Source organism: Panthera onca, chromosome X (assembly GCF_046562875.1).
Source record: "Panthera onca isolate mPanOnc1 chromosome X, mPanOnc1 haplotype 2, whole genome shotgun sequence".
Lineage (NCBI taxonomy): Eukaryota > Metazoa > Chordata > Mammalia > Carnivora > Felidae > Panthera > Panthera onca.
Window position 1 is genome coordinate 40,355,447 of NC_138357.1, and position 20,962 is coordinate 40,376,408.

Genomic DNA, 20,962 nt, shown 5'->3' on the forward strand with positions numbered 1-20,962 from the left:
TATTTAAAAGCCTACTTTTCAAGGAAGTTTAGGTGAAAGGGGTACAGCTAGAGAAAAGATACATGTTTGTTGATTCTTACTCTTAATGTTTCTAAAACTCTGTCCATTAATTCCCACTTCAAATATTTGTGTAATGGGAGAGCTCTATCCACGGATTACCTTAGTAATTGCATCAGTTTGATTTTATCCACAACCAGCCTCTATTTTGATAACAAATTTTCCAAAGCCATCTTCCATTGGTGGGATTAAATATTTGGGAGACTGCCATCACTCACCTGGAAAACCCATATCACCAATGCTTCCTTTAAGTCCAGGAGGTCCTGTAAGTCCTGGCTTCCCAGGGAGACCAGGGTTACCTTTGGGACCTAGAAAAGTCAAATTGGTTAAATTAAGATAAGTCAGCAATATTGAAGTTGCCTGGTTTCTTGGAGTGGGCTGTAATTATAATGCAAGCATGGGATTGGATGGATCAAATCTTAATACCTGATTAAGTTCCACAGATCTAACTCAGCATAAAACAGGCAAGAGATACCTAGGAAATCTCCTTGGGAACATATTACAATATAATCATGGTGATAGAGGTCTCCTAATTCAAATTAGTTTTAAAAATGCAAAAATTTTACCAGGACATCTGGTGTCTTGCCCTAAAACATTTCCAGTTGGAAACAAGGTTCTATTTGTTGTATGTGTGTAACTACCCTTACTGTATTTATCACAGATAAATCCAATGTAATGAGTCTGCTTTAAAAGATTCATAAATGGCTTTCCCATGTAAGTCTGATATTATGAAACTGGCAAATGGAAAGTGGTATCCTGTTATGATATATTCCCAGTTCATGAGGCCAGGGATAGATGAAGATTGATGGAGAAGTACTATACTGTCACCTCCAACAGTCCTGGCTGCTGTGTTCAGACATTCTTCCTAGAGCTTAAGTGCCTAAGCTGTGCGGTGTTACCTAGGTATTTTCTAAGGACCACAATGTTGCCTTAAACATTTTTTCTTTTTTTTTCTTCCACACTGGCTTCCAACTCAGGGAAGAGAATACAGAAGATATGAAGGATAAAAAGGAAGAGAATTTCTCTTTCCAACTATATTAAGGCAACGTAGTAGAGTCTAGAGCAGAATAACTGACCTGAAGGACGCTTATGAGGATGGAGACTAGCTTCTCTTAATTCCTTAGGAGCCTAACTAAATAAAGTGGCTTAAGAAGCAGCAAGAAAGAGTTTTATTAGAAATAAGGAAAAAATCCATGCGGCCTCTGAGGGTGATTCATGCTGAAACAGACTACCAAGGTAGGTTGTAAAATTTTCATCCCTAGAAACTTTAAAAAATAGAATCAGCAGCCACCTTTACGTGGTTTAATGATTGACTTGTCTGAAGGCAAAAACTAAAAAAAGGTAAATTTCTCAGCGCCTATCAGATAACTGTCTCATTTACATATGTTTCAACGTACGTAAATAAAACACAGCACCTTATTTGGATATACTTCTGATTCTGTATACACCCTCACTGCGTCAAAAAGAAGAAATTGAGCAAAAAAATATTCTACAAATCTTGTCAGTTGACGCTTGGGCCAAATGGCAACATTTTTGCCAAAAAAAGAGCTCCAAATCTCAGTAGTTACCCAAGCATCTTGTCATGAAAAGATCCAAAACATCATCACATATGATAAATACATAATAATTTTTCTAGGGTTTGAGATCAGTCATTATATTGCTACAGGTGGTCTATCATACTTACCTGATGGTCCTGGTAATCCAGGTTGTCCACTTAGTCCAGGTTGCCCTGGGTCTCCAGGCAAACCCTGGTAACCTTTTGGACCCGAAACTCCAGGAATACCTTCCAAGGATGAGTAGAGGGAAGACAAGTTAGGTTTATGGGCTAAATGGGTGATGGGTATTAAGGAAGGCACCTGTTAGGATGAGCACCGGGTGTTATATGTAAGTGATGAATCAATAAAGTCTACTCCTGAAATCAATATTACACTATATGTTAACTAACTAGAATTTAACTATAATAAAATTTTAAAAAATCTTAACCATAAAAAAATAATTTGACAAGGCAAGCAACCCAAATTCTGAACTATGAATGAAATACAGGAACCCATGATATTCTGATATAGCATGAACCAAATAGCACTGGACACATACTAAACTCCTCCACTTTTTATTGAGCTATCATTAAGAAATTCAACGCACTCATTACTGAAGTCACTTTCCTCTTTGGGCCTCAGTTTCTTACACTGTAAAATGAAGGAACTGGAGCAGATTATCTTTAGACTATCTCTTAGATTCTACAACTATCTTTAATAGCTGTATTATATTATAATAGAGTTTACTGCTTCTTATTTTACAGAAGGCATAATTGAAAGAGAAGTCTTATAAGGAGTCATTCAAGAAAGATATCTCATTTTAGCAATACAAAAAATGGGGCAACCCTGCCTCTTTTCTGACAACATACAAAACTATAGTAATGTCTTAAACTCTTTTGAGAAAAAAAATCCCACCAAGTCCTGCTCATAGGGAAACATAACATCTGTGTACACACACACACACACACACACACACACACGAACAATATTAACGTTTACAAACCAAAAAGAGCCACAAACTTTACTATAAGCTGCAAATAAACACAGCTAGTTTTAAAGTTCCATGTTTTTTTTTGAAAGGCTATTCTATATAGATTAGATTGTAAGTACTTTATTTGATTCATGCTTATCTACATGTTCTGATGCCTTGTTATATGTTACAGTTTTGTAAAACGAAAAAAGAATTTTGTATTTAAAAAATCAATGTTGGGGTGCCTGGGTGGCTCAGTTGGTTAAGCATACAACTTCAGCTCAGGTCATGATCTTGCTGTCTGTGAGTTTGAGCCCCACGTCGGGCTCCGTGTTGTCAGCTCAGAGCCTGGAGCCTGTTTCAGATTCTGTGTCTCCCTCTCTCTCCCTGCCCCTCCCCAACTCACATTCTGTTTCTCAAAAATGAATAAACATTAAAAAAAAATAAAAATAAAAAAAAAATCAATGTTATACTTCTTATTTGTTTCTAGTAAAATAACAATAGTAACACAGTTGTTCCCTAAACCTACTTTCAGCAACTTCCCCCAGGGCTGAGATTGGCTCTTCGTAGTCTAATACTTGTTATTCTTCCATGGCAGAATAACAATGAACTGCATTTAGAGCCAAGTATGATATGGATATCAAAACACTGCAGGGCAACAATATACCACTCATTCCCATCTGGTTTCATGGGAAAAAAATTAAAGGACCAGCAAATTTCCTAAGCACTGAAATCTGTTTTCCAAGTGATTCTGGCCATATATCCATTTCTCTCAACCACATCCTGTACTACTTTCTGGAAAGCCTGAAAATGACTGCCTTAAGTCTATTTTAAGACTTCATAGTTTGTGATAGATTAAACTACAAAGAAAATACTTAAATAAAAGTTGATCACTGAAATAGTACAAATCAGGTGAAAATTTTCATTACCAAAAATTGATACATCTAAGTGCCTTTTGTTGGTGACTCCTATGCTACAAGTCAACTTTTCATGATATTAAAAATTAAACTTCAGATATACCAGTAAACACATTCACGAATAAATACATTCACTCACCTGGTAATCCAGGGTCCCCCTTCTCTCCTTTTGAGCCCAGCAGATCTGGATCCATTGGTCCAGGAGGGCCTGGAAGGCCAGGCTCTCCTTTACCACCTTTTTCTCCTACAGGGCCAGGAGGTCCTGGCTGACCCTGAAAACCATTATCACCTAAAACCGACATGTGTGTGGAGGACAACAGATCAGATTCATCCTTCCAAGATTAATGCATATAAACATTATTCATATGTTCCACAGTTTGGTAGGTCACTGACCATCCAAAACACTTATGCGCCATGGTTATTGTCTATGAATAACTTGAATTCACACACATTTTTATACTCAAATAACACTTCATATATTTTCTGGGGTTCTTTGACAATTATAGGAATTGTAAAAAAAATCAAAATTTAATACCTATATTTTGTTATTTTGAGCTGAGCATTTACCACATTTCATGGTATTCAAATAATACATGCCACCACATTGAAAACAGAACCTATTTAAATGCCATGTCACATACAAACAAACACAAGTAGGGCACCTGGGTGGCTCAGCTGGTTGAGCATCTGACTCGATTTTGGCTCAGGTCATGATTTCATGGTTCTCATGGGATCAAGCCCTGCATTGGGCTCTGCAATGATAGCATTGAGCCTGCTTGAGATTCTCTCTCTCTCTCTCTCTCTCTCTCTCTCTCTCTCTCCCTCTCTGCCCCTCTCTCACTTGCATGCACCCACGCTCTCTCTCAAAATAAATAAAGAAATAAACATTTAAAAACTTAAAAAAGAATATACAAGCAAGCATTGCTCATTTTAAAGCAGTCAAATAAAAATGTTTTGTATTGACATAAAAGATGTTAAATTTTCTCTCTTACATGCATCTGCCGCCAACTCTGAATATTACCTTTGAGACCAGGAACACCACTCCTGCCAGGAATTCCCAAAGGTCCTGGTGGGCCTGGAGGTCCCATCATACCCATTTCACCTTTGGCACCTTTGAAGAATATAAATAATTAACTTTTACCTTTCCTTGACCTTGGAAAGATAAAAGGTAAGTTTTAAGATGGCAGTTGGAAGACCTGAGGGTTGGAGGGAAGGTAAGTTTTAAGATGGCAATTGGAAGACCTGAGGGTGGGAGGGAAGGCACTAAGTCTTACCCCTTTTCAACTGTTGTAACCATAGTGACCACTATTGCCAATACCTATGAATATGAAGACTCACTGTGGTTGCTTATCTCCAAAGATGACCTCACAATGCACCACACTTACCAGTATACACACCCTTGTGTAGCCTTCTCCCCTTGAATTTGGGCTGACTCTGTGCCTTGTCCTTGACTAAGTGACGCTGTGACTCCCAAAGCTAGATCATAAGAAGTCTTGTGGCTTTCACCTGAGGTTCTTGGAACACTCGGTTTTGGTTTGGGGGATTCTCTTGTTTGGAAGCCAGCTGCCTTTAGAAGGAGAGCAACTACCCTGACTTTATCATAATATAACAATCCTAAGCCATGTGAAGAAACATTATGGATAATCAGAGACATGTGAAGAGGCCAAGGTACACTCAGGTGTCAGAGAAATGCCATTCTGGAAGTAGATCCTTCATCCCAACCGCTCCAGTTGATGCCATCTGGATCAGAGATAAATGACCCCATTCAAATCATGCCTTAATTCCTGACCCACAAAATCTTGAACAAAATAAAAAAGGTTGATTTAAACCATTAAATTCTGGGGTAATTTTCTATACAGCAATATGTAACAAGAAATCTCCCAGAGAAAAAGTATAATGTAAATAACAAAGTGAGTCTCTTGAAAAGACATTTAACACTTTTCCTTAAGGACTAGGTCAATCCAGAAAAGTACGACAAAGGAATAATATAATGGAATCATAAGAGTTTTAACTTACTGAATCCAAAACCTGAGAAAACTTTAAATAAATTACCTGGAAATCCAGAGGCACCTGCTTTTCCTGGAATCCCTGGTGATCCTGGGGGTCCCATAGGACCGGGTGCTCCAGGAATTCCTGGACTGCCTCTCTCACCAGGGGGTCCTGGAACATCAAACCCAGGAGGTCCTGGATCTCCCTTCTCTCCTGGTATTCCATGTAAGCCTAGTTAATACAACACCAATATTAACCAGTTTTGAAGTAGTTTTAAGAGATGTGTCTGATCATTTTTCTAGCAAACAAGTGACAGACTCCTTTCTATAACAAACCTAACAGTGAGTCAGAGATTCTTTTGGTATCATGCACATAAAATGACCTAACCATCAAACTTCAGGATTTTCAGGTACATTTCTCTATGAAAGTGCTTCTCAAATTATTTCTGGTGAAGGACGAATCTTTTCTTAATTCTTGGTCAATCCTGGACTAATATTTTTCATAAAATATAGTAAAATGACTAAAAGAACTAAAATAAAAAAACCAGAGACATACATAATACATGTCTACCTTCGGCTATTAAATTCAACAACTACAATTACACTGTCAAATTGCTATAAAAGTTTCTAAATGCTTACTCTCAGTTTCTTTTAATTCCAATGCAGACTGGTAACAAGTAGTTTGTGATTTGACATTGGTCCGTTGACTGCATTTGGATTTGCATTGCTCTAAGGTACTATGGATTATTGGGCTATATTTCCATAATCCATAAGAATGATTAATTACTGAATAAGCCCATTGCATGGACCTTTTTGACTTTATTTTAACCTCATTTTACAGGTTGTTTTAATAATACATTACCATAAGTTTTTGTTGTTAAATTTTGTTTCCCAGTATTCCAACCAGGATTTTACAGAAAAAATATGACATTGAAAAAATGCTTAACCTTAGTAAGTTTTGTAAGACTGAACTACTCCAAGACACAAGATGGTTAGAATATAGGGAAAAGAATTACTCTACAAACACAGAGCAAGTTCCCGCTCCAATACCTATCAGCTATGTGACTTAGTGAGTCACTTAATATTGTTGATCTACATCTGGGGATACAACTGACTGGAAGCTAGAGGCTGAGCCAGGTGACCATTCCAAGGGTCCCTTCAACAATAAGACCTAATTTTATTGTTGAAGCTTCATAGACAATTATTTTTATAATAGAGCAAGATGCTAGGATTTTAAGATCTGTTTGGTGTCATATACCAGCATGTCCTTAAACCAATAAAATTCACTTCGAAGATTAGAGAATTCCGTTTAGTTGGCACAGTGGTGATGGTTCCAATGCTGTCATTTCATAAAAAAATACTATAAAAAGGGGAGAGAGATTTTATATTATTGTATTTGTGAAGTATGATACCTAAAAATGAGCACTATTATAGCTCTATATGGATTGCTGCCTATTGTTATATTCCAACTAGTTTTTGACAGCTGAGGTTTTGAGATAAATAATTTGTCCTTTGAAATATGCTCCACAAAAGAATGAAAAGAAACCAAAGACTTAAGTCTGGAGAAATCTTGTTTGTTTTTCATGTTTAAAGCTTTACTTTAAGATCCAGCTTTTGGGAAAGAACTACAGTACCTGGTAGGCCTGAAGTTCAAGAGGCAGGAGTTACAGTTTAGTAGCAAGATGAACTACCCAGGCAGAAGCAAGTTGCCAAAAGATTGATTAGGTTAGGAGACAAAACTAAGCATGTTAAGATGAGAACAAAAACGTCTACAAGTAGAAGTTATTAGATACTGATTCATGACTGTCATATATCAGTAATGAGTAAAGAAACTTACTGTAGGCATTCATTAAGGTGTTCATATACCATATTCTATAAATGAGATGTATTTGCCAACAGAGACACACTAAAATATTTACATTCACAAAAAGTAATGCTGTCTTTTTTAAGGTATCATTTTATTTATTTTTATTTTTATTACTTGTTTTATTTATTTTTTATTTTTTTAAATTTACATCCTCTTTGATGAAAATCAGCTTTACATTTTTATCTCTGATCCTTATATTACTTTGAATAACCCTTTTGGAACTTAAGCTCCTAAAGATAAGTTAGAATTTAAAACTGAATTTGATGTTATACTATAACAGCTTAGGTACAGAGAATTCAATAATAATTAGTGGATGACTGTGATTAAACAAACCCGCATGTACTAGCAAAGATTTTTTTTATTGTTATTTGTAGTAGTAACAGATATTATGCTGTACTTTTCATAGCATAGATATTTTCCATGAATATTGTCAGAAATAGGCATCCTAGTAAGATCAAGAATTAAGATGATGAAATAAAAGAAATGACAAAACACAACAGAAATGATAAATTCATCCTTATATAATAATAGGAATTATATGGCTATATCTATAAAGGGTAAGTGCATGAGGGGTATACAGATGTGCTTAATTTATTGGCAGCTAAATGGAACCAGTTACTGAAAAAAGGGGAATAATTCAAAAACACATATTATCTGGGAGAACTTTACACACACACACACACACACACACACACACACACACAAACACACACACGCTAACTGAGGGTTTGATAGCTGAAAAAAAGTTAGAAAACTTCGTAGATGAAAATATGTTAGGAAACTTCATCTATGAAATGACATGACTAATTCCTTGTTTCTTTGTTTCACGTTAGTAGCAATGAGGTTGAACTGATTCAGTTATGTACTTTTTCCTGAGGCCAGGCAAGCATTATAATATATTTGGCTCAGGTTAGGGTATGATATGTGAACATGGAATTGAGTATATCTAACTGACCTCTAAAAGATTCACTAAAGCAGCGATCTCCTAGCTAATAGCCAGATCAAATAATAAGAATCAATAATTTCCATTTCTGCCCCGATGAGTAGGGCATGGAATGAAAAGCATTTTGCTTATCCTTTGGCATTTTTTTCTTTAATTTCCCTGCTGTCAAATGAGGAATTGATAATTCAACAGTTCCTTAATTTATAAACATGCATTAAACTGTGTATCCTGCCTTGGAAAGGAGAATGACAAATAGTAAAGTTTAATTAAATTACAGCAGAACGCTGGAGTCAAAAATGCTTGAAAAGCATAATGCAAACATTTTATACTGGGCAGATGACAATATAGAATATTTTGCATTACGTTTTCTACTGCAAAATGAAACACAGCAAGTATATTAAATAAGCTTATTAGAAAACATTAGTAGCTAGAATTTTAGCCATGCAGTCTAAGTCAGGTGTATCAAAATATAAGTAACAGCCTTCCTGATCACCCTTTCATTTAGATGTATGGACAGAAATTACAATGTTTTTGAAATGGGCTAAGATAATTTTCTGCTTTGGTGATATAAAAAAATTTATATAAAAAGTGAGTATATGTGGCTAGTATTAAATATAAAATGTGGTCTATCCTATAGTAAAAAAAATCTGTGATTTGATAACATATCTATATTAATAAGAGTGCATTGAATACATTTTCATGACAGTTGCTATTAACTTCATTTGTTGAACCATATTAGTTAAGAGCTTGACTTCTATGGCAAAGCATATATTTACAGAAGAAAGAGATGAGATTAAATCAGCAACATTATTTTTCCCCTGCCTGTCCTATCTAGACTTTATAAATTAATATACCTATATATACATAAGTTAAAAAGCAGAGAACATTGGAAGAATGAAATATTTAGAGTATTAGCTAAATTTGAGAAAGCATAAACCACAAATAGATGTATTCTTATTTTGTTCAGCTTGTTATTAACAGTAGTATTTCCACTCTTGTTTAGCTGTGATTTAAGAATTCAGAATGCTTACAAAACCTCATGCAATTTTGGGAAATAAAAGAAATGACAAAACACAACAGAAATGATAAATTCATTTTAGCCATCTTTGTGGAAAAGCAGGCCAAGACTATAATGACCAAACCTAAAAATTGTTTTTTCTCAAGATCCTTTCGCTGCGTTACTTGAACAGAATGGTTTTTTCATAAGTGTTGAAGCAGCTACAACAACCTGGTTTGAACAACCTGGTTCAAAGCAACACTGTAAGTTTTCTTATTTTTAAGTCAGTAGTAGTGACATGTTAGGGGCCATTAAAAAAAGGTACAATGTGCCATAAAATAAAATATTTAAACAGGAAATAAGCTAAAATAACCTTTACTTCCAGACTTTTTATATTGTTAATTGGTGTTTCTAGATTTTAGCATAATAATTAACAAAATATCTATTGTTATTTAAGGGCAGAAAATATATTTCTACTGTAAGTCTACATGTAAGTCATCTGACATATTCATGTAAGTTAAGGAATGATTAAGTTTTTCATATTTGTTTTAACTTCAGGAATTATTACATTGCTTTACAGTAACATACCGGCTCAAGAGTGGCCCTTACTGTGCATAACCAGATGGCTCAGAATCCACAAAACTCAAGTAAACTCTCACACAAACGTAGAGGAACAATATGATTCTCTATCAGGTTACCAGCTGACAAAACTTGTTTTGCCTATGTATATAAAAAAAGCTTAGGGGCGCCTGAGTGGCTCAGTCAGTTAAGTGTCAGACTTCAGCTCAGGTCCTGATCTCATGGTTTGTGAGTTTGAGCCCCATGCCAGGCTCTATGCTGATAGCTCGGAGCCTGGAGCGTGCTTCAGATTCTGTGTCTCCCTCTCTCTTTCCCTTCCCCACTTGCGCTCTGTCTCTCAAAAATAAACAAACAGTAAAAAACTTAAAAAAAAAAAACAATTTAAAAAAAGTTTACCGAGCTTATGAGTTGCAAAGCAACTGCTGATTTAGGGGCAAAGGGGGAAAAATTCAACGCACTTGTTTAATTTAAAAAAGAAAAAGAAATGAGAATGCCTAAAAAATATTTTTAACAGAATGTTAAATGTGCAAAGAAATGTTAAAAGATTCCACAAAGGTCTATTAATTCTGTACAGCTACTCAGATCTGAAATAATCAGCACTAGACTGTGATTCCAAGACTGCCACTAGCTTAATGACCGTATGCTGTGGCAACATACTGCAATGTGAAACTGTATTATTGTCAATAGATCAATTTTAAATGAACACGAAGGGAAAATATGGGATTAAAGTAGCTCTTATGCTGTGATCTATACTTTTTCAGTTTTACAATATTATACAAGTAGACATGTTATTCAAATCTGTTTTCTGGAAAACTGTTACATAGGTTGTACTTTACTGATGAGCTAACCAACCTCTAATAATGAGTGCTACAAAATGCACATTTATTTACTCCAATCTTACCAGGTTGGCCTACTGGTCCAGGAATCCCTGGTGGCCCTGGTGGTCCCTGAACACCTATCCCTGGAAGCCCAGGAGGTCCCATTGGCCCAGGTTGTCCATTTGGCCCAATATCACCTTTAAGAAATAAATATAGTTTAAATATTAAAAACAGCAACAATAGCTGAGTCACTAGTCATTAGGAACCACAACACCCATGTGAAAAGGCACATCATAGTAAGCAGGGATCTTGAAAAGCTAACCAATCATAGAGCAAGAAAAGTATGCAGAAGTACTCACAGAAGATAATAGGAAATGAATTAAAAGTTACAGACTTATAATTTAACCTATGCTGAGCACTCAACCTCAATACCTAAAATCAAATTCACAAAATAGTACATAAGATTACAAACCACACATTTCTTTTGCCTGCAACTCATCTATAAGTATCTATAAGTTTGGGTAAGTATCTATAAGTATAAAATATATTTTCAAGTTGCTTTTTTAAGGTAGGTAACCTTTAACATCTTCTTATTTGTTAACTTGGGTCCATGTCCCATAAACAAGCTAAAGCCTGTCCCATCATCAGTAAAATACTTTGACCATAGAAACTTCACTGTCCCTCTATCTTCTGTCTCTCTTAGTTTAAAAAAATTTTTTTTACATATACTAAAACTCTCTAATGTACTCTGATGGGTTTTGACAAATGTATACTGTCATATAATCACCACCAACATCAAGATATATAAGATACATATATAGTGCCATCAAACCAAAAGGCTTCCTGTACCTGGTTGTAGTCAACTCCTCTCTACACTCTAATTCCCTGGCAACTGCTTGATCTGTTTTACGTCTTATAGTTTTTCCTTTTCCAGTATAGCATATAAATGCAATCATATAGTATGTAGCCTTTTGAGTATGTCTCCTCTCCCTTAACATAATGCATGATGCATCCAAGTTGCTGTACAAATCAGTAGCTTGTTACCTTTTATTGATGAATAGTATTCCATTATGCAAACATGCCACAATTCGTTCATCTATTCACCAGCTGAAGGAAACTGGGCTATTTCCAATTCTTGGCAATTATGAACAAAGCTGCTATGAACACTGACCTAGAGATTTTTGTGTGAAGTGTCACATTTTTTCTTGGAAAAATAACTAGGAGTGGGATTGCTGGGTCATGTGGTAAGGGTATGTTTATAAGAAATTGTCAAAATGTTTTTCTTTTTTTAAGTTTTTCTTTAAATTCCAGTTGGTTAACAGACAGTGTAGTATTAGTTTCAGGTATAGAATTTAGTGATTCATCACTTCCATACAACATCCAGTGTTCATCAAAAGTGCACTCCTTAATCTCCATCACCTATTTCCCCCATCCCCACATGCCCCCTCCCCTCTGGTAACCATCAGTTTGTTCTCTATGATTACGAGTCTGTTTCTTGGTTTGCCTTTCCTTTCCCCCCACCCATGTTCATTTGTTTTGTTTCTTAAATTCCACGTGAGTGAAATCATATGGTATTGGTTTTTCTTTGACTTATTTCGCTTAGTATAATACTCTCTAACTGCATCTATGTCTTTGCAAATGGCAAGGTTTCATTGTTTTTATGGTTTAGTAATATTCCATTATATATGTACCACCTTTTCTTTATTCATTCATTAGTCGATGGACACTTTGGTTGTTTCCATAATTGGGCTATTGTAGATAATGCTTCCATAAACATCGGGGCGCATGTGTCCCTTTTAATTAGTATTTTTGTATTCTTTGGGTAAATATCTAGTAGTGCAATTGCTGGATTGTAGGGTAGGTCTATTTTTAGTTTTTTGAGGAACCTCCATACTGTTTTCCAGAGTGGCTGCACAAGTTTGAATTCCCAAAAACAGTGCAAGAGTTCCCCTTTTCCACATCCTTGCCAACACCTGTTGTTTCCTGTGTTGTTGATTTTAGCCATTCTCACAAGTGTGAGGTGATATCTCACCGTGGTTTTGATTTGTATTTCCCTGATAATGAGTGATGTTGAATATCTTTTCATGTGTCTGTTGACCATCTGTATGTATTCTTTGGAAAAATGCCTATTCATATCTTTTGCCCATTTTAATTGGATTATTCATTTTTGGGTGTTGAGTTTGCTAAGTTCTGTACAGATATTGGATACTAAACCTTTGTCAGATATGTCATTTGCAAATATCTTCTCCCAAACTGTTTTTCAAAGTGGCTATAACATTTTGAATTCTAACTAGTAATGTATCAGTTCTAGTTACCCCACATTTTTGGCAGCACTTGGTATTGCCAGTTTTCCTTCTTTTTTGAAGCCTATTCTGACAGGATAAGAAATGGTATCTCATTGTAGTTTTGAATTGCATGTCCTAGATGACTGATTATATTGAAAATCTTTAGATGTGCTTACTATTCAGATACCTTCTTTGGTAAAGTATCCGTTCAAATCATTTGCCTGTATTTCCAAATTCAAATTTGGTTGTTTCCTAATTACTGACCTTGAAGAATTCTTTATATATTCTGGCAAAAAGTCCTTTTTGTCAGATACATGGTATGAAAGTACATTTTGTTTTAATTAAGTCCAATTTATCAATTTTTAAATGTACTGTTCTTTTGGTATTTTATCTAACAACTCTGCTCAACCTACAATCATAAAGAGTTTCTCCTATGCTTTCGTCTAAAATAAAGGATAATAAAGTACTGCCCATGGGCTAAATTTGGCCTGTAGGTTTCATTTTGAACTGCCTGTGAGCTAAGAATGGTTTCTACATTATTTAAAGTTGTTAAAAAGGAAAAAAATATTATATGACAAAACCCATAGGTGGCCCATAAAAACTAAAATATTTATTATTGGGCCCTTTATAGAAAATGTTTGCCTCTGTTCCAAAATTTTTTTTTATCATTTTAGGTTATATACTTAAGTCTATGATCCATTCTGAGTTAATTTCTGTATACGGTGTGAAGCGTGGGTTGAGGTTCATCTTTTTTGTTTTGTTTTACACATGGATGACCAATTGACTTAGCACCATTTGTTGAAAAAACTTATTCTTCTATTGAAATTGCCTTTTCCATTTGTCAAAAATCAAATTCTATAAGTCTATTCTTGGACTCCCTATGGCCTTCCATTGATCTGTATGTGTCTCTCATTTCACATATATCACACTATCTTAATCACTGTGGCTTTACATTAAGTTTGGAAATTAAATACTATGAATCCTCCAACTCTATACTTCTTTGTGAAATTATTTTGGCTATTCTAGGTCCTTTCCCTTTCCAAAAAAAATTTTGAATAAGAAACTACCGCGAATTTTGCTAGGAAACATGTTAAATCTATGAATAAACTTGGAGAAAACTGTTATGTTAACAATATTGAGCCTTCCAATTTATAAACACAAACGATCTTTCTATTTGTTTGGAGTTTGATTTCTGTCATAAGTGTTTTCTAGTTTTCCACATACAGACCTTGCACACATTTTTTAGAACTATACCTAAGTATTTCATGTTATTTTATTCTATTTCAAATAATGCTGTTCTGTGTAATTTTCATTTCTAGTTGCTCATAATAGCATGTAGAAATACAATTTACTTTTGTATATTTGCCTTGTATCCCATCAATTCTTAGTTCAAGGAGTTTTTTTTGTAGATTTTTGATTTTCCATATAGAAAATCAAGTCACCTATAAAGAAAGTTTTTTTTTTCTGCCTTTCCAATCTGTATGTCTTTTATTTCTATTTTGGGGGGGTTATTTAGTGATGAGTTTTTTTTTTAATTTAAATTTTCTTAGTTAAAATACATTGCAATATTAGTTTCAGGAGTAGAATTTAGTGATTCATCATAACAAGTGCCCTCTTTAGTACTCATTACACATCTAGACCATTTCCCACCCATCTCTCTCCATCAACCATCAGTTTGCTCTCTATCATTAAGAGGATCTTGTGTGTTTCCCTCTCTTCTCTGCTCCCCCCTTTTTATATGTTCATCTGTTTTGTTTCTCAAATTCCAGGTATGTGTGAAATCATATGGTATTTGTCTTTGACTTATTTCGCTTAGCATAATACATTCTAGTTCCATCCATGTCACTGCAAATGGCAAGACTTCATTCAGTTTGATGGTTGAGAAATATTCCACTGTGTGTGTGCGTGTGTGTACACACAACATCTTCTTTATCCATTTATCAGTCAATGGACATTTGGGCTCTCTCCATAGTTTGGCTATTATTGATAATGCTGCAATAAATATTGGGGTACATGTACCTATTTGAATCTGTATTTTTATATCCTTTGGGTAAATACCTATTAGTGCAATTGCTGGATGACAGGATAGTTCTGTTTTTAGTTTTCTGAGTAAACTCCATACTGTTCTCCAAAGTGGCTGCACCAATTTGTATTTCCACCAGCAGTGCAAGAAGGTTTCCCTTTCTCCACATCCTCACCAACACCTGCTGTTTCTTGTGTTGTTAATATTAGTCATTCTGATAGTGTGAGGTGGTATCTCATCTTTGTTTTGATTGTATTTCCCTGATGATGAGTGATGTTGAGCATCTTTTCATGTGTCTGTTAGCCATCTGGATGTCTTCTTTGGAAATGTGTCTATTTGTGCCTTCTGCCCATTTCTTAACTGGGTTGTTTGTTTTTGGGTGTTGAGTTTTCTAAGTTCTTTACAGATTTGGGGTACTAACCTTTTATCAGATATCAGATATGTCATTTGCTAATACCTTCTCCCATTCCGTAGGCTGCCTTCTAGTTTTGTTGATTGTTTCCTTCACTGTGCAGAAGCTTTTTATCTTGATGAAGTCCCAATAGTTCATGTTTGCTTTTGTTTCCCTTGCCTTTGGCGACATGTCTAATAAAAAGTTGGTCCAGCTTAGGTCAAAGAGGTTGCTGCTTGTGTTCTCCTCTAGGATTTTTATGGTTTCTTGTCTCACATTTAGGTCTTTCAAATGATGAGATTTTATTTTACTTGAGCATAGTTGACACACAACGTTACATTAGTTTCAGGTGTACAACACAGTGATTCAACAAGTATATATATTATGCTATGTTCACCACAAGTGTAGCTATCATATGTCACCATATTATTTGTATTTCTTGCCTGATAGCATTTCATTGCTTTATAGGACTTACAGTATGATAATGAAAAGGAGTGGTATGAAAGGACATCTTCATGCTGTTCCATATCTTCAGGTAAAATCAGTCTTTCACCACTAAATATAATGGATCAAGTTTCTTGTAAATGTTCTTTATCATGCTAAGGAATCTCTCTTTTATTTCTAATTTTGTGAGAGCAACCTTTGCAGAATGAATGTTGAATTCTGCCAAATAATTTTCAGCATCTATTAAGATGATAATATTGTGTTTTTTCTTTAGACTGCTGATGAAGCAAATTACCCTGATTTTTTAAATTTTTTAATATTTACTTATTTTTGAATGAGAGACAGAGTGCAAGCAGAGGAGGGGCAGAGAGACAGGGAGACACAGATCCAAAGCAGGCTCCAGGCTCCGAGCTATCAGCACAGAGCCCGACGTGGGGCTCGAACTCATGAACTGTGAGATCATGACCTGAGCTAAGTCAGATGCTTCACTGAATGAGCCATCCAGGCACCCCAAATTACACTGATTTTCTAATCAGCCTTGTATTCTGAGGATAAATCTTACTTGGTTGTAGAATATAATCTTTTTTATATACTGTTGGATTAGATCTGCTAATATTTTCCTGAGACTTTATATATATATAAATATGTTCCAGAGGGATATTGGTCTACAACTTTCTTTTCTTATGATGTCTTTGACGGTTTTTGATTTCAGTGTAATGCTGGCCTCATACAATTGTTGGGAAACAATCTATCCACTTCTATTTTTGGAGAGAGATTGTGTGGAACTAGTGTTACTGTTTCTTTAAATGTTTGTTTGAATTTACCAACGATGCCATCTGGATCTGTAGTTTGTTGGTAGGATTTTAATTACAAACTAAATTTCTTTAATAAATATTGTATTATCCACTTCTTCTTCAGTGAGCTTCAGTGGTTTGTATCTTTTAAGAAACTAAACCTTTTCATCTAAGCTGTCAAATTTATGAGCATACAGTTGTCTGTCATATGCCCCTGTTATTCTTTTAATGTCTGTAGGGTCTACAACGATGCCCCCTCTTTCATTACTAATAGTGGTAACACGTGTCTCTTCTTGTTTCTTTTCTTGGCTGGCCTGGCTAGAGGTATATCCATTTTATTAATCTTTTCAAAGAAAGCCATTTGGTATCACAGAATTTTTCTATTGTTTTTCAGTGTTCAATTTCACTGATACCTGCTCTTACTGTTATTTTGCTCTATCTTCTGATTGTCTTTTTATTTTACTTTCCTTGTCTAATTTCTTAAGGTGAAAAGTTGTTCTTTTTATCTAATAAAAGCTTTTCACACATAAATTTTCTTTTAATTACTTCTTTATCTGAATTCTCTGAATTTGATATGTTTTACTTTCATTTTTATTAAATTAAAATACTTTCTAGTTTTCACAGTGATTTCCCTTTTGATTTATGAGTTATTTAAAAGTGCTTTGGTTATTTTCCAAACATGTCAAGATTTACCCAGATAGCTTTCTATTACTGATTTCTTGTTAAACACAGTATGCTAAAAGACTATACTACATAATTTCAATATTTTGAATTTTCCAAAGTTTGTTTTAAGGCCTAGATTATCATTGATCATGATGAATTTTCCATGTGTACTTTATTTTTTTACATTTATCTATTTAATTTGAGAGACAGACAGAGAGAGAGAGAGAGAGAGAGAGAGCATGCGAGCAAAAGAGGGGCAGAGAGAGGAGAGAGATAATCCCAAGGAGGCTCTGCACTGTCGGCATGAAGCCCGACATGGGGCTCAAACCCACGAACCATTGAGATCATGACCTGAGCCAAAACCAGAGTAAGACATTTAACCAACTGAGCCACCCCGGTGCCCACCATGTGCACTTTAAAAGAATCTGTTTCGTGCTCTTGTGGGGTGGAATATTCTATAAATGTTAATGTTGAGGAGTTATGCACAAGGGAAACTCCTAACACTGCTCTGCTTAGAACACTGTACATCCTATCCTTGTATTCTACATGAAGCTGATGCAAAGTATGGCCTATGGTAGTTGAATGAGTATGACAAGCCTAGCTGGACTGAAGACCACCTGATGTTGGGCATTACAGTATCCCAATTTTCTATTTGTAATTTTGTATTCTCTTTATTAAAAAGAGCTGCCAAAATTGTATGATCTTAAGGTGCCACAGAAATCTATCTTTTTCTGTCTTCCACATTTCTCATCCTTTGAAAATTGTACTTTTCATAATTATTATTTCATTCTTTTTTTTAACATACTGTGTATCAGAAATTTCTTTAGTTGAGACCACTTACTCAATACCAACTTTAAAGAATTTATTCTTTCCCTACTGACTGAGGATATTTCTGTGATATATCAAGTTGCTATATATACATAAGTATGTGTGTATGTATGTGTTCCGTATATACATGTTTCTAAACTCTTTCTATCATATTGGTCTACTGGTCTGTTCCAGCACTGGTTCACAATGGTATAATTACAATTATATTGTAATATATTTTAGTAAATGTTTGGTAAATGTTAAGTTTCAGAATTAGTTATGTCAAGTGCTTCCAAAAAAGTCCTATTTGAATTCTCATTGAAAATGCATTATATTTAGACAAATTTGGAAAGAGTTGACATTACTGAGCCTTCCGATGCACACATATGATTTATCAACCAGTTAATTTTACCTTTTTTCAAGTTTGTTAATAATAGTTTTAATTTCTTCCACAAATACATTAGGCATACTTTATTTTATTAATTTCTAGATATGATATATATTTTTTGCAAATTACATTTTATTTGTATTTATTTCAATATTTCCATTTCTATACCATTCTATTTGTTACAATACTTTTGGATGTTATTCCTGCTACCTGGAACATCCTTTCCTAAGGATACAGCTCAAGTGTCACCTCCCTTATGAAGCCTCCCAAGGCATCTTGGATGAGGCCCTGAACAAAAGTAACATATGAGCCAAACTGAATGTTTCCAAAGTCATCTTTTTTTACCTTTTTAAGATGATTCTAATGCTGAGTCTTTCTTTTTCTAATGTTGAGTCTTAAGCACATTTTCATCCTCATATAGTTCTTTCCTGATGGGTATTAGCCTAATTAATTTATTATTGGTTACCATTTTGCTTTGAAAGTGCAAATCTCCTATTAGAAGAGATTACTAGGTTCTAATACCCAACTACTGGAATAAGCGTATCTGATAGGTGAACTTTTATTATGATTTGCTTATTGAGTTCTGACAGTGGTTTACTGACCCAAAACATTAGCAATACATATTCATAAAGGTTCCAGATAAAATAACCACTATCACAGTGAAACCATGTAGATTTTCTTATAGTAGTCACAGAGGAGACTCTATGCTTTTGTGTTTCTAGTGACTCAAATAGTATCTGGCACAGAATAAAAACATAATGTTTGAGGAATGAAAGAATTATATGGCAGAAAATCCCAACTTCTTTTTCTTCTAGCGACATAGGAACTGTACTGGAGTTTTAATATTTCAGAATGATTCTTATTAGGATATGGGGATCCTATATTTACTTTCAAAGATTAGGAAAATAAATGCCTGTTAAGACACTGATGCTTAAAATAGTCTTCAACCCATTTCTTCCTAACCCGTCTCAAGGATATTTTAATAAACAAAAGTATCATGAGTGAGTAAATCCCATATGGAGACTGCCACATAGCTTATCATTTGGAATGTCTCTATCTGCAATTTTTGGAGTCACATGTCTCAGCTAGGGTAGATAATTGGTGGGGAACACTATGTGTAACTTTGAGTGTTACAGTTTACAGGTGGCCAGAACTGTTTACATGAACACAGATAGGTATTTTTAAAAGAGCTTTATCTAAGAAGAATTAGTATTGGGCTAGTTTGGGGCTTTTGCTGGTAGAATATAGGCTGGATAAATTGGGCTGTGCTGTCATATTGCTTTAATGGGAAATAATCCAACATGTTTCGGGAGTATAGAGTTGCTCAGATTATTCTCTGGAAGCCAAAATATTGACCAGGAGAGCCCCATTCCTTGCAAACCAGTAAGGAAAAAGCAATTGCCAAACCATGTAGGCTAATTCTATTTCTGTATATAATTAGGGGAATCAGAATCAAGTGGGTAGAGGAAATCAATGGAGAAATAAGCAAAGTACATGACCAGTTCACAGGAAAAGTATGTATGACCCTTAAGCATATGAAAAGATGTTCAATTTTATTCATAATAATGGACATACAAATTTAAACTACCCTGAGAGTAAAGGCAAAGGATCTAGTATATTCAAAGAAAAATTTAAAAAAAAACAAAATTGGAGGATTACATTACCTGACATCAAGTCTATTATAAAGCTACTGTAATAGAAACAGTTGGTAATGACTTAAGGATAGTAAAATAGATAAGTAGAATTAACAGCACAAAACAGACCTACACATATATAGCCATCTGATTTTTGACACAGATGTCAAAGTAATCAAACGGGAAGGGAGATATTTTGAACAAATGATGTTGAATAAAATTATCTGGAATGAATGACAGTCTTAAACATAAAAGCTAAAATTATAAAATTTATAAAATAAAACAGAATATCTTTGAAACTTTGGGAAAGGAAAGGTTTCTTAGACAAAACACAGAAAATAATTATATAAAAATAGATAAATGGAACATCAATAAAACTAAAACTTTTATTCATTAAAATACACTTATAAAAAAAGGATAGGCAAACCAGATCAGGATAAAATACTCATAAACATATATTGAACAAAGGAACAGTATGCAGAATATATAAAGATCACTTCCAATTTAACATATAAATAGAAACAATCCATATTTTAAAATGGGGAAAATATATGAATGTGTAAATAATCCACCATTACATGTAAAAGAGTTCAACCTCATTAGTCATCAGGGAGATGCAAACTAAAACCAAAATATGTTACCAACACACTTACCAAAACTCAAAATTAAAAAGACTGATAACACCAAATGTTGGAGAGAATGTGGAAAAATTAAAACTTTCATACCATATTGATGTGAGTTTAAAATGGTACAACTGTTTTGGAAAAAGGTCTAGTAGCTTCTCATACAACTAACATATACTTACCTTATGACCCAACAATTTTACTCTTAGGTATTCTCCCAAAGAAAAATTAAAGCACAA

General features: G+C 34.6%; 1 protein-coding gene across 2 annotated transcripts in view; it reads right to left on the reverse strand.

Moving 5' to 3' along the window:
- Nucleotides 1–20,962, reverse strand: part of COL4A5 (collagen type IV alpha 5 chain) — a 243,484-nt gene that overhangs the window by 51,637 nt on the left and 170,885 nt on the right. For both annotated transcript variants that reach the window (XM_081793058.1, XM_081793057.1), the window contains exons 30-35: nucleotides 10,755–10,868; nucleotides 5,532–5,699; nucleotides 4,501–4,590; nucleotides 3,619–3,768; nucleotides 1,742–1,840; nucleotides 276–365 (exon numbers count right to left, since the gene is read on the reverse strand). In XM_081793058.1, coding sequence (XP_081649184.1) covers nucleotides 276–365; nucleotides 1,742–1,840; nucleotides 3,619–3,768; nucleotides 4,501–4,590; nucleotides 5,532–5,699; nucleotides 10,755–10,868 — 711 coding nt within the window. The remainder of the gene's footprint in view (nucleotides 1–275; nucleotides 366–1,741; nucleotides 1,841–3,618; nucleotides 3,769–4,500; nucleotides 4,591–5,531; nucleotides 5,700–10,754; nucleotides 10,869–20,962) is intronic.